Source organism: Bos taurus, chromosome 10 (genome assembly GCF_002263795.3).
Source record: "Bos taurus isolate L1 Dominette 01449 registration number 42190680 breed Hereford chromosome 10, ARS-UCD2.0, whole genome shotgun sequence".
Lineage (NCBI taxonomy): Eukaryota > Metazoa > Chordata > Mammalia > Artiodactyla > Bovidae > Bos > Bos taurus.
In genome coordinates this window covers 22,730,736-22,746,044 of record NC_037337.1, presented here as the reverse complement: position 1 = coordinate 22,746,044, position 15,309 = coordinate 22,730,736, and the positions used below count along the sequence as shown (strand labels likewise).

Below are 15,309 nucleotides of genomic sequence, written 5' to 3'. Positions count from 1 at the left end.
CACATCTCCATGGGTTATGAGTATGTACTAGTAACAGTATTTTTATTCTTCACATGGGTTGAAGCAATCATTTGATAAAGCACAGCACTCACCATAATTAAAAATGAACTTGATATGGTGTTTACTACCTGTGTCATTTCAAATTGTATCTATATAAGGAAGCAGTTTCTCTGAGACAGTTATATAAAGTTTTGCCCTCACTCAGAAATTTTACTACTCTTATTGTCCCCCTATCTTCTGAAGAAGTGGAAAGAACAAATGGAATATTAGAACTGAAATGAATTACAGTATCAGACACCCTTGAATTACTGTGGCCTAATACATTATTAATCAGTCTTGGCCCCGATGGCCCTTTCTTCCCTCACAAAGTCACACGTTGTCTCACTACCAGCTGGTCCCTGATATGCCCAGGTAACTCACAAGGGCCCAAACCACACATATTCCAATCTTTCACCAACTGAACTAAATAAATAAACTCATTATAGTCAGTCTTTTCATCACAGGCACAGGTTGATTTCCTAGCCTTTCATTTAATCAGCTTTTTCATGACAACCTGGGTGACCAGGTGCTGCCAAAATATCCAGAGAAAAACTACCATTGAACTTGTGGAAATGACTTTAACATGTTCTATTTGTTATCAGGACTGGAAAAGGTCAGTTTTCATTCCAATCCCAAAGAAAGGCAATGCCAAAGAATGCTCAAACTACTGCACAATTGCACTCATCTCACACGCTAGTAAAGTAATGCTCAAAATTCTCCAAGCCAGGCTTCAGCAATATGTGAACCGTGAACTTCCTGATATTCAAGCTGGTTTTAGAAAAGGCAGAGGAACCAGAGATCAAATTGCCAACATCTGCTGGATCATGAAAAAAGCAAGAGAGTTCCAGAAAAACATCTATTTTTGCTTTATTGACTATGCCAAAGCCTTTGACTGTATGGATCACAAAAAACTGTGGAAAATTCTGAAAGAGATGGGAATACCAGACCACCTGATCTGCCTCTTGAGAAATTTGTATGCAGGTCAGGAAGCAACAGTTAGAACTGGACATGGAACAACAGACTGGTTCCAAATAGGAAAAGGAGTTCGTCAAGGCTGTATATTGTCACCCTGTTTATTTAACTTCTATACAGAGTACATCATAAGAAATGCTGGACTGAAAGAAGCACAAGCTGGAATCAAGGTTTCCAGGAGAAATATCAATAACCTCAGATATGCAGATGACACCACCCTTATGGCAGAAAGTGAAGAGGAACTAAAAAGCCTCTTGATGAAAGTGAAAGAGGAGAGTGAAAAAGTTGGCTTAAAGCTCAACATTCAGAAAACGAAGACCATGGCATCCGGTCCCATCCCTTCATGGGAAATAGATGGGGAAGCAGTGGAAACAGTGTCAGACTTTATTTTGGGGGGCTTCAAAATCACTGCAGATGGTGAATGCAGCCATGAAATTAAAAGACGCTTACTCCTTGGAAGGAAAGTTATGACCAACCTAGATAGCATATTCAAATGCAGAGACATTACTTTGCCAGCAAAGATCTGTCTAGTCAAGGCTATGGTTTTGCCATTGGTCATGTATGGATGTGAGAGTTGGACTGTGAAGAAAGCTTAGCGCCGAAGAATTGATGCTTTTGAACTGCGGTGTTGGAGAAGACTCTTGAGAGTCCCTTGGACTGCAAGGAGGTCCAACTAGTCCATTCTGAAGGAGATCAGCCCTGGGATGTCTTTGGAAGGAATGATGCTAAAGCTGAAACTCCAGTACTTTGGCCACCTCATGCGAAGAGTTGACTCATTGGAAAAGACTCTGATGCTGGGAGGGATTGGGGCCAAGAGGAGAAGGGGACGATAGAGGATGAGATGGCTGGATGGCATCACTGAATTGATGGATGTGAGTCTTAGTGAGCTCTGGGAGTTGGTGATGGACAGCGAGGCCTGGCGTGCTGTGATTCATGGGGTCGCAAAGAGTAGGACATGACTGAGCGACTGATCTGATCTAATCTGATCTGATTTGTTATCAGTTCAGCAGGTGAAGTACAAGAAATTGATTGTTCATCACATGTGTACCAACTACTATAACATCAGTTCAGTTCAGTTCAGTTCAGTTCACTCTCTCAGTCATGTCTGACTCTTTGCGACCCTATGAACCGCAGCACACCAGGCCTCCCTGTCCATCACCAACTCCCTGAGTTCGCCCAAACCCATGTCCATCGAGTTGGTGATGCCATCCAACCATCTCATCCTCTGTCATCCCCTTCTCCTCCTGGTGATTGCAGCCATGAAATTAAAAGACACTTACTCCTTGGAAGGAAAGTTATGACCATCCTAGACAGCATATTGAAAAGCAGAGACATTACTTTGCCAACAAAGGTCTGTCTAGTCAAGGCTATGGTTTTTCCAGTGGTCATGTATGGATGTGAGAGTTGGACTGTGAAGAAAGCTGAGTGCCGAAGAATTGATGCTTTTGAACTGTGGTGTTGGAGAAGACTCTTGAGAGTCCCTTGGACTGCAAGGAGATCCAACCAGTCCATCCTAAAGGAGACCAGTCCTGTGTGTTCATTGGAAGGACTGATGTTGAAGCTCATGTTGGCCACCTGATGTGCAGAGCTGACTCATTTGAAAAGACCCTGATCCTGGGAAAGATTGAAGGCGGGAGGAGAAGGGGACGACAGATGATGAGATGGTTGGATGGCATCAGCAACTCAATGGACATGGATTTGGATGGACTCCGGGAGTTGGTGATGGACACGGAGGCCTGGCGTTCATGGGGTCGCAAAGAGTCAGACACGACTGAGCGACTGAACTGAACTGAACTGAACCTGCCCTTTGGAACTCAGGGAAGGGGATTCAGAAAGTCTTTTGTGCCCGGAGCCTCACAGGGTCTTGATTGGTTTCAGTCTTCTGTTCACAAAATGAGTAATGACAGAATATGGCTTAATTTGTTAATATCATCATCGTTATCTCTTTGTCATCATCATCTTTTGTTTTGTGTTCAGTTTAGAAGTCTCAAATTTTTGGACTATTTTTTCATCTAAAGGAATATACATTTTATATTTAGGAGAAATATTTTAAAAGAGAGAGAAATGCATTTAACCTTGTGTAGTTCTCATCCTGTTCTGCCTTAGTCACAAAAAACTGGGCAGAATCAATTTCTTGCTTAAAAACAAGTGTCAACTACAAACTGGCACTTATGAAGAGCATTGCCAACGACTGAACAACAAAGTCATTTGCCATCTACCTCTATGGAGATTGAACCCCATGCTGCTATATATAGCTGTTGTCTTTCAACAATCCCTGAGGGAGTTCAGGGTGAAGTGAGGCAGTCTGTGCTCCAGGGATTCTGGTGGGACAGGTCTTTAGATAGTTGGATGTTTTTAGGAACAGATTTTGTGATCTCAATCCTTGCATCTCTTCATATCTAGAGAAGCCCTAAACCCTTCATGGAGACATCAGATCCTCATGACTAACAAAACACCTTTTGTAAATTGAATGCTTTATGATATTGAACTCCTCCTTCACCAAAACCTTATATATTGACTTTCCCCCACTGCCACTTTGGAGAGGTCTCTCAGAGCTATCTGAGATGCTACCTCATGGGCTGCAGCCCTCATTCTGCACCAAATAAAACTTAACTCACAACTCTCAAGTTGTACATCCTTTTTTAGTCAACACAAGCAAAATGAAAAACTTTTCAAGTTCTCAGGTATTTTTAGGCATATTTTGTTTGTTTTGTACTCTGAAAAATTAGACTGTTTGAAATTCAGTGCTAATACAAGCTTGAGAAATCATGTATTTAAGCCTATGGGGGAACAAATCTTGCCACCCCTAAGTATATATATCTCATTGGCTTGAGATTTACTTTGGACTAATTGCTTTTAAGAAACAGAAGTCTCAGTAAGTCTTTCTTTTAAATCTCCTTCTTATCTGCCTCAAAGAATGTAGATCATCAGAAATGAAGCAAATTTGCTGTATCCTCCCAGGTTCTTCTGGCTGGTCTAAGAATTAAACTGACATGAGACAAATTAACAGGAGAAAATCAAACAGAAGTTTAATAAAGAAAGAATTAAATAAAGGAATTTATTTAAAGAATTTAAATAATAAAGAATTTTTATTTAAATAATAAAGAAATTTAAAGAATTAAATAATAAAGGAAGAGACCTAGGAGAACCGAGTAAAATGGCAGAGACTATCATCTTAGATATGGTCTTCAACTAAAGACAGAAGAGGATGTTGAGGGTGGTGATTTGGGACTTCAAAGGGGCAGATGGCAATTCACATGCAGATGGAAAACACATTTTGATAAACAAATGTTTGCTGGGCCATGTAGAGACAATGGGACACAGAGAGGAACTTTAACAAATAGACTTTTCTTGGTTCCTGTCTACACACTATTTCATACTATAATTATCTATGGTGATGGCTTCCTTCCTGGAACAGGTCCTCTATTTACATTTTAGGCAATTAAGGGAGAGATGAAAAATTCTTCAGGAGTCTTTTGGGCTTTCAGAATAACTAACCTGAATTAATCCTCATGCCAAAGATACATTTTCAGGTGGCAAATTTTGTTCCCCTGTGAGATAAAAGGCCTGGAAGGGCCAGAAAGAGCACTATCACCAGAGACATCTACAAAGAATGTGGACTAGCTGTGCTGGAGAAAACTTGGCAGGGCCTGGAGACCAAAGTCCTCCCTGTTTCCCCAACTCACACAGTCAGTATCAGCAATGCTGAGACTATAAAATGGACCCCCCCATATGTGGTTAATCCAGTGCTCTATCTCACACCCTTTGGCCCTTTAAGTAACTCTCATTTTGTTTTCTAAGTTTTTGTGGGTTACACAGGCAGCAGTTCCGTTTGCTGTGAGTGGTTGGCAGGGCTTGGGTATAGGCGGCGGATGGCAGGGCCCTGCTGAGCGTCTGCTACAACACAGAGGTAGGTGGCTGAAATGCAGGCTGGGAGGCTGTGATATAAAAGGAGCTCTGTCTGAGTCTGGTGTCAGAGGTCACCCTCAGTCTTCTGTTTCTCACACTCACTTTCATGTATTAGGATCAAGACTACCAAGCCTCTTCCCAAATCTTGTCGGTACCACTGTCAGGATACTGGAGAATAATTTGTTCAGTTACAGGTCACAATGGCCTTTTCACCTTCCTGAAAACCCAGGGGCTAGGGATTCTGTTCCATCTTTTGGCTGCTCATCCCTAGACAGAAACACTAAGCCAGATACAGGAGGTTGACACTAACACTCTTAAGAGCCATATTTTCTTCCCACAACCCCAGGTATAACCAAAGATGAAGCAGAGTGGATCCTGATCCTCCTCACTCTATCCTGTAGGCTGTGGATCTCTTTGTCTTCATCACCAGGAAGCCTCCAACTCACAGTCCACTAGAAGCCACAAAATCACTAAAAACTCCCAGGAACGGTAGCATTCTTCTCCCCAACTGTGGCTTGAAAGGTGGACTCAGCCTCCTCAGTCAGAGAGCTACTGTCTTTAGTTTGGCAAGTATTACTGGTTTCTTCTATTGGAGGAAGTCTCCACCTCCTACCCAACTAATCCATGACAAGCCTATTCAGTCCTTTACATACACACATTGACCTAAATCAACTCAAAAAATGGGCCAAAGAACTAAATAGACATTTCTCCAAAGAAGACATACAGATGGCTAACAAACACATGAAAAGATGCTCAACATCACTCATTATCAGAGAAATGCAAATCAAAATCACTATGAGGTACCATTTCACGCCAGTCAGAATGGCTGCGATCCAAAAGTCTACAAGCAATAAATGCTGGAGAGGGTGTGGAGAAAAGGGAACTCTCTTACACTGTTGGTGGGAATGTAAACTAGTACAGCCACTATGGAGAACAGTGTGGAGATTCCTTAAAAAACTGGAAATAGAACTGCCTTATGATCCAGCAATCCCACTGCTGGGCATACACACTGAGGAAACCAGAAGGGAAAGAGACATGTGTACCCCAATGTTCATCGCAGCACTGTTTATAATAGCCAGGACATGGAAGCAACCTAGATGCCCATCAGCAGATGAATGGACAAGAAAGCTGTGGTACATAAACACAATGGAGTATTACTCAGCCATTAAAAATAATACATTTGAATCAGTTTTAATGAAATGGATGAAACTGGAACCTATTATACAGAGTGAAGTAAGGCAGAAAGAAAAACACCAATACAGTATACTATCACATATATATGGAATTTAGAAAGATGGTAACAATAACCCTGTGTATGAGACAGCAAAAGAGACACTGATGTATAGATCAGTCCTATGGACTCTGTGGGAGAGGGAGAGGGTGGGGAGATTTGGGAGAATGGCATTGAAACACGTATAATATCATGTATGAAATGAGTCGCCAGTCCAGGTTTGATGCACAGTACTGGAGGCTTGGGGCTGGTGCACTGGGATGACCCAGAGGGAGGGTATGGGGAGGGAGGAGGGAGGAGGGTTCAGGATGGGGAACACAGGTATACCTGTGGCGGATTCATTTCGATATTTGGCAAAACTAATACAATATTGTAAAGTTTAAAAATAAAATAAAATTAAAAAAAAATAAAGTGAACTTTCTCTCAAATCTGAGAAAGAATCTGAAAAAAATAGGAAACACTGCCATCTTGTGTTCAGCAGGTTTTTACAAAATGTAATGTGCTCTAGAGAAGGCTTCCCTGGTGGCTCAGACTATAAAGAATCTGCCTGCAAGAAGGAGACCCAGGTTCAGTCCCTGGGTCGGGAAGATCCCCTGGAGAAAGGAATGGCCAGCCACTCCAGTATGTGTTCTAGAACAGTGCTTCTCAAATTTACTATGCATACAAAACACCTAAAGATTTTGCCAAGATGCAAATTCTGTTCCATTAGGACTGGGATAGGACTGGATAGTCTAAGTTTCTAACAAACTTACTGGTGATGTTGGTGCTGCTGGTCCTCAGATCACACTTTAAGTAGCAAGTCCAGAACAATGTTTGTTGAGCCTCAGTAAATGCAAACTGAATTTTTAGTATTAGGTTTGGGCTTCCCTGAGAGCTCAGCTGGTAAAGAATCTGTCTGCAGTGCAAGAGACCCTGGTTAGATTCCTGGGTCAGGAGGATGCCCTGGAGAAGGGATAGGCTACCCACTCCAGTATTCTTTGGCTTCCCTGGTGGCTCAGACAGTAAAGAATCTGCCTGCAGTGCCAGAAATCTGGGTTTGATCCCTGGGTTGGAAAGATCCCCTGGAGGAGGACATGGCAACCCACTCCACTGTTTTTGCTTGGAAAATCTCCATGGACAGAGGAGCCTGGTGGGCTACAGTGCATGGGGCAACAAAGAGTCAGACACATCTGAGTGGTTTTCACTTTCACTTTTTTCACTTTCAAGTTTGATACAGGACAAATGATAAGGCTTCCCAAGGTCTCCATGCCATTGCCCAGACTGTTCTGCTGTTCCCATGACAGTTATCAGAGGATTTCATGAGCTCCAGATAATGTAAATGTAGAAGAATGCATGACTGAATTCTAGGAAACCTCAGCTCCAAGGATTGAATCTCCTCTCTTCATCCCCATTTGCCTCCCCACAGGTAGGAAATGTACTGCTTTGACTTCAAAATTTCTTTCTTCTTAATCTTGTTGTGCTAGCATAAGTAAATGGTTAACATCCAACGATAATTCAAATCAGTGATGTTTCTCAGTTCATACAGAATGCTCTCTGACAGGTCCTATAAATTTTTTAAAATTAATTTATTTATTTTGCTTTTTTTTATTTTTTGGAGGCTAATTACTTTACACTATTGCATTGGTTTGCCACACATTGACATGAATCTGCCATGGGTGTACATGTGTTCCCCATTCTGAACCCTCCTTCGACCTCCCTCCCCATACAATCCCTCTGGGTCATCCCAGTGCACCACCCCGAGCACCCTGTATCATGCATCAAACCTGGACTGGTGATTCGTTTCACATATGATAATTTACATGTTTCAATGCCATTCTCCCATATCATCCTGCCCTCTCCCACAGAGTCCAAAGGACTGTTCAATACATCTGTGTCATCTAGACATCTAGGTTGCTTCCATGACCTGGCTATTATAAACAGGGCTACAATGAACATTGGAGTACACCTGTCTCTTTTGATTCTGGTTTCCTCAGTGTGTATGCCTAGCAGTGAAATTGCTGGGTCATATGGCAGTCCTATTTCCAGTTTTTTAAGGAATCCCCACACTGTTCTCCATAGTGGCTGTACTAGTTTGCATTCCCACCAATAGTGTAAGAGGGTTCCCTTTTCTCCACACCCTCTCCAGCATTTATTGCTTGTAGACTTTTGGATCGCAGCCATTCTGACTGGTGTGAAATGGTACCTCATTGTGGTTTTGATTTACATTTCTCTGATAATGAGTGATGTTGAACATCTTTTCATGTGTTTGTTAGCCATCTGTATGTCTTCTTTGGAGAAATGTCTGTTTGGTTCTTTGGCCCACTTTTTGATTGGGTCATTTATTTTTCGGGAATTGAGCTGCAGGAGTTGCTTGTATATTTTTGAGATTAATTATTTGTCCATTGCTTCGTTTGCTATTATTTTCTCCCTTTCTGAAGGCTGTCTTTTCACCTTGCTTATAGTTTCCTTTGTTATGCAAAAACTTTGAATTTTAATTAGGTCCCTTTTGTTTATTTTTGCTTTTATTTCCAATATTCTGGGAGGTGGGTCATAGAGAACCTGCTTTGGTGTATGTTGGAGAGTGTTTTGTCTATGTTTTCCTCTAGGAGTTTAATAGTTTCTGGTCTTACATTTAGATCTTTAATCCATTTTGAGTTTATTTTTGTGTATGGTGTTAAAGTGTTCTAATTTCATTCTTTTACAAGTGGTTGACAATTTTTCCTAGCACCAGTTGTTAAAGAGATTGTCTTTTATCCATTTTATATTCTTGCTTCCTTTGTAAAAAAATAAGGTGTCCATAGGTATGTGGATTTATCTCTGGGCTTTCTATCTTGTTCCATTGATCTATATTTCTGTCTTTGTGCCTGCCAGTACCATACTGTCTTGATGACTATGGCTTTGTAGGAAAGACTGAAGTCAGGCAGGTTGATCCCTCCAGTTCCATTCTTCTTTCTCAGGATTGCTTTGGCTACTGGAGGTCTTTTTTTTTTTTTTTTTGTATTTCCATACAATTAGTTAAAAATACAACAGTCCTTTCCCGATGACTCAGTGGTAAAGAATTCACCTGCCAATGTAGGAGACTCAGGTTCAATCCCTAGTCTGGGAAGATCGAATATGCCACAGAGCAACTAAACCCATGCACCACAACTACTGAGCCTGTGCTTTAGAGCCCACGAGCTGCAACTACTAAGCCCATGCACCCTAGAGCCTTTGCTGTGCAACAAGAGAAACCACCACAAGGAAAAGCTTGCACAGTGCAACCAGAAAGCAGTCCCTGCTGGCAGCAACTAGAGAAAAGCCCAAGCAGCAATGAAGACCCAGCACAGCCAAAAATAAATAAATAAAATTCTTAAAAATACACCAGTCCTCTGATTATAGATATCGGTATTTCTTTCTTTTCCACTTTGCTATTTTCAAGATGAATTACAGTTATTTCCTCAAATACATTTAAGCCATACTTGTACCTAGATGGATGGATAGATGGACATATAGATGGAAAAGTGCATGGAAGGAGGAAGAGAATCATTTAGAGTATGATGAGAAATAAACCTAGAAGGAGAGTTCAGGCTTAGAAAGCAGATTTTGAATGTCTAAATTCATTGTGCAGGTTATTTATTAGTAAATAACTACTGAGGCTTTTGAGCAAGTGAGTAATGTGAAAATTCCATACATTTAATCTGGCTGCTTGTCCACAAGAGGAATTTGGAGAAGAAGGTGGTAGGCATTATGAAGTAATCTTTAAGAGACTATGTTCCAGCCTCAAACTAATCTGGCTTTGAAACACAGTTCTTTCATTAAATCTCTGACTGAGCTTCAGCAAGCTACTTAATGTCTTCAAGTACCATTTTCTTTGCCTATAAAATATGGATACTATCAGGATGTTATTATGAGGAATGGATAGACTAATGTACATGAACTGCTTTGTACATTCATACACAGTAAGAACTATTGATAGAGGAAAAAGAATACAAGGCAAACTGTATAACCAGTCAGGAGCCCATTTCTTCCTTCTCACTGTGAAGTAGAGGTGACTGAACCAGGGTCACTAAACTTCAGAGCTAGAAGGAATTTTAGAGAATTTACAGAAAGTGATGGATTAGAACTACTTTATATCAAACAAGATTCAAATTTTGAAAATACAGAAAATAGAATTAAAAAGTAAGAATCATTACTTATCCTATCAAGAAAAGATATGTATTGTCAGTGTTTTTGTGTATTACTTTCCAGCCTCTACACTATTCATGTTTTTACTATGTAGCAATCACTACAGTTAGTATTTTGATTCTTCCCAACTATCACTTTTAAATAATCATTGTAGATTTTTTAATAAATATCATTTATTTGCTATTATATAATATTCCATTTGGCTGATTAATCCTTTCAAGATTATACATTTTGGTTTTTAATTTTTGGATGGTATAAATAACTTTATAAATAACTTTGTAAATAATTATTTTTTTATAAATTGAAGTTTTCCTGAAGACAGATTCTCTATAGAAAATTATGAGAAAAAAAAGTTTAAAAATAAATAAGTTTAAAAATAATAAGAAGAAAGTAAAAATAAATTGTAAAAAAGAAATTATACTTTTTAAGAGTTTCCAAAATTGCTTGGAGATGTATTCTCACACTAGAGCATGTCAATATCACTGCATCATATCCAAATTCTTTTTTTTAATTGCCATTAAATTATTCCTATAATTCCTTAATAGGCTTTTTAAAGTTATCCATTTATATTTATATCACTTAATGGCAAATAGAAGGGGGGAAGTAGAAACACTGACCGATTTTATTTTCTTGGGCTCCAAAATCACTGTGGACTGTGATCGAAGCCATCAAATTAAAAGACACTTGCTCCTTAGCAGTAAAGCTATGACAAAATTAGACAGTGTATTAAAAAGCAGAAGCATCACTTTGTGAACAAAGATCCATATAATCAAAGCTATGGTTTTCCAGTAGTCATGTATGGATGTGAGAGTTGGACCATAAAAACAGGTGAATGCCAAAGAATTGATACTTTCAAATTATGGTGCTGGAGAAGACTCTTGAGAGTCCCTTGAATTGCAAGTAGATTAAACCAGTCAATCCTAAAGGAAATCAACCCTGAATATTCATTGGAAGGACTGATGCTGAAGCTGAAGCTCCAGTACTTTGGCCACCTGAGGCGAAGAACCGACTCATTAGAAAAGACCCTGATTCTGGAAAAGATTAAAGGCAGGAGGAGAAGGGGGAAGCAGAGGATGAGATGGCTGGATGACATCGCCTCAGTGGATGAGTTTGAGCAAACTCAGGGAGATAGTGAAAGACCGGAGAGTCTGGCATGCTGCAGTCCATGGGGTCACAAAGAGTCAGACATGACTTAGCCACTGAACAAAAATAATTTATGTTATTACAAATACCAGTAGGTTTAAACATTTTCCATATTTGCGAACTATGTTGCTTTTTCTGTGTAAATTACCTCATCATATCTTCTGTACATTTACTTACTTGGATATTAATATTTTTCTTTTAATGCATTTAAAAATTATTTATAAAAATTACTGATCTGCTGTCAAAAGCAAATTAACAGTTAACCGTTATTGAAGTGAAGTGAAGTGAAAGTTGCCCAGTCATGTCCGACTCTTTGCGACCCCATAGACTATACAGTCCGTGGAATTCTCCAGGCCAGAATATTAGAGTGAGTAGCTGTTCCCTTCTCCAGGGGATCTTCCTAACCTAAGGATTGAACCCAGGGGTCGAACCCAGGTCTTCCGCATTGCAGATGGATTCGTTACCAGGTGAGCCACCAGGGAAGTCCTGGTGTGATTGGGGCATAATAATTTTGATTTTTTCATAGAATATATTAGCTTTTAATACTTAAGTAATCAAATCTTCTATTTTTCCCTTTATTTCTTCCATCATTTTTAAGTTCAGAAAGTCTTTCCTATTCAGTTTCTCGATTAATATGCATTTGCATTTTTAATCAATAACTTCGTGACTTAAATACTGTAATATCTCTGGAACTTAATTCCTCATGTAAGGTACTTCATTTGTTTGTTAATCAATATTTATTGATTACCTGGTGATTTGGCAACACTTGTTTTCCACCAAATGTTCAATTTTGTGCTTCTCAAATTAGAGTATTGCTCTCTTCAAGACAAAACCTGAGATACATACAATGCAGCATCTGGGAGTACTATTATCGCTGAAAAACGAAAGAACAGGCAAATTGATAAATCATTTAAAATTAATATGGACATCAGTTCAATTCAGTTCAGCCTCTCAGTCGTGTCCGACTCTTTGCGACCTCATGGACTGCAGCACGCCAGGCCTCCCTGTCCATCACCAACTCCCGGAGTTCACTCAAACTCACGTCCATTGAGTCAGTGATGCCATCCAGCCATCTCATCCTCTGTAGTCCCCTTCTGCTGCATTCAATCTTTCCCATCATCAGGGTCTTTTCAAATGAGTCAGTTCTTCGCATCAGGTGACCAAAGTATTGGAGTTTCAGCCTCAGCATCAGTCTTTCCAATGAATATTGAGGACTGATTTCCTTTAAGATGGACTGGTTGGATCTCCTTGCAGCCCAAGGGACTCTCAAGAGTCTTCCCCAACACCACAGTTCAAAAGCATCAATTCTTTGGTGCTCAGCTACAGTAAAATAAAAATGATCACTCCAATTTTTTAAAGTAAATATGAGACTGTTTGCACTGACAGCAGACTACTTTGAACCACTGTGCCTCATTGTCCAGATTCCAGGAAGGAAATGATCATGTTTATTCTCCCTCCTTTGTAGGGATGCTTCAGGAGAAAGTCTGAGAACCTCTGATCTAAACAATTGATACAACACAATTGGGGAAATAATCCTGTTCTGCCCATTAATTTAGAACTCATCTGTTTTACTCAAATTCTTCTTTTCCTAGTCCATTCCTTCAATTTTCACTGTCTTTATACCAGTTATTAGCATAAATTATTTTGGTAGCCATTGCCATAAATATAGCTGCGTGTGTGTGCTCAGATGCTATTGAGTCCAACTCTTAGTGACCCCATGGACTATGGCCTACAAGGCTCTGCTGTCCCTGGAAATTTTGCAGTCAAGAAAAATGCAGTGGGTTGCCATTCCTACTCCAGGGAGTCTTTCCAACCCAGGGATCAAACCCACATCGCCTACATCTCCTGCATTGGCAGGCATATTCTTTACACTGCACCACCTGGGAAGCCCATAAATATGGCTACCTCATTTTTAAAACTATTTAAAGGGTAACATCAGAAGAAATATTGCCTTTTACCACAAATGCAAGGGGATGATGTAAGAAGAAATAAAACGGTGACATAAAATTACCCATGAAATCATAATAAACTAAGTTTTATAAGATTTACAAATGTGAAGTGTTTAGGATTATAATATTAAGTGGAAATAATTCAAAATATCAGTCTACATGCTCCTAATTTTTAACAAGATTTTAATGAAAAGGTATACTAAACATTAGCCATGAATTATCTGAATGATAGGATCACATTTTAACTTTCTATTTTGTATTTTGGTTTTTTTTTTTTTCTGTAACACATAGCTAATATGTTAAAATCAGGAAAGGTTAATAAATGATACACTCAAAAGATAAGTATCTTTCCATCAAGAAGAGTGATCTTTGACATTGACACCAAGATGTCCTTGGAAGGGGAGAACTCTGAGTAGTACTCATAAAATCAATCCTAAAGACCAAATATCCAACTAAGAAACCACTAACTACACTTGAGCAATCATTCAAAATATTCTAACACTTTTGGGGCCATCTTGAAACTCACTTTCTTTGAGGGATGTATAAAATGTCTATACATTTAAAATGCAGTGGTACAGCAAAATATCTGACAATCTCTGTGGCAAAGAAAAAAAAAGATTGGGCTTCAGCTCAGGTTTGGGTACAGGCTGCAGGTGCCTGGGGACCACTGTGCTCTTGTAGCACAGAAGTAGGTGGCTGAGTCTCCAGGGTTGGTAGCTGTGATGTTCAGGGAGAGATGCTTGTTCTTCTTATTCAATAAAACAATGAGTCCTTGTCCTTCTTTCTTATCCACATTTGAAAGAGTATGTATAAGCAACTGCAGACCTTTTCCAGGTTCTTGTTTGTACCAAAAAAAGTAAATGGAGGCACTGTCTGTATAAGTGCAGTTGATAACACAGTTGTCTCCCTCTTGGACACTCTGGAAGGAGGGATACTGCTCCACTTTTTCTCCTCTACTCTTATCTGTAACAAAAAAAGAAAAGAAAGCCAGACAAAATCGTTATCACCATTTTCCAGAGTTTGCTTTTTTCCCCTACAGTAATTTCAGGCAATCCAGAAAAGACCAGTCTTCTCCTCAGACTTCTAATAAATATTTACTAAAACACCCTGTTCACAAAAGTTCTGCACTCACAGTCCAGCTGCAGCCACAAGAAGAGGATCCAAGGTCCCATAGGTGTCTTCATTGTTCTCCAAATTGGGACCTGCGATCTCTAGCCAAGACAGCTACTTCTATTACCAGGTTATCTCTTCCTTTCCTTCAAAGCACAATGGTTTCTTAACGTTTCAACACAGGCATCTGCTTTTGTTATTAGAGTCAACCAAAAGGAAGCATTCACGTATTCTTCCTTGACAAAAGTGCTCTGCCATCTTGTGGTCAGATCCCCAACTGCTAAACCAACTAGTCAAATCCTCTGACCCCCACTTTCAGGCATTGACAGGTCTTGGCACACTTTCAACTACTGGGAGCCACTAAGAACAAAGAAGGCTACTTGGACAATCACACAAGTTTAAGAGACAACAAACAGCTAGGGCTAGGCTGAATGATAAGATTCATCTTCTATAGAAGACCACTCCTTCAAGACCGAGAAAAGTGGCTATTTGATCTAATGCACAGAAACCAACACAGAGAGTCAAGGAAAATGGAGAAACAGAAGAAGATGTCCTCAATGAGCTAAAATAGCAAAACAAACTAAGCTCAAAGTTATAGAAGAAAGTAACAAAGATCACGCAGAAATAAATAAAATACAGACTAAAGTGACACAGAAAAAAATCAACAAAACTCAGAGCTGATTTTTGAAAAGATAAACAATATGCACAAACTTTTAGATAGACTCACTAAGAAAAAAAAGAGAGAACTCAAATAAATAAAATTAGAAATTAATGAGTAAAATTATGACTGATATCACAGAAATAGAAAAGATC

The 15,309-nt window shown here is 39.6% G+C and overlaps 1 protein-coding gene and 1 gene segment (V, D, J or C); one reads left to right on the top strand and one right to left on the bottom strand.

Annotated features, from left to right (window-relative positions):
* Nucleotides 1-15,309, top strand: part of LOC100336282 (T cell receptor alpha chain MC.7.G5) — a gene marked incomplete in the record, with an annotated part of 1,089,855 nt that overhangs the window by 606,925 nt on the left and 467,621 nt on the right.
* Nucleotides 13,700-14,780, bottom strand: TCRA (T cell receptor, alpha). The segment is given in 2 exon segments: nt 13,700-14,349; nt 14,519-14,780. Coding segments are annotated over 2 exon segments (390 nt in total).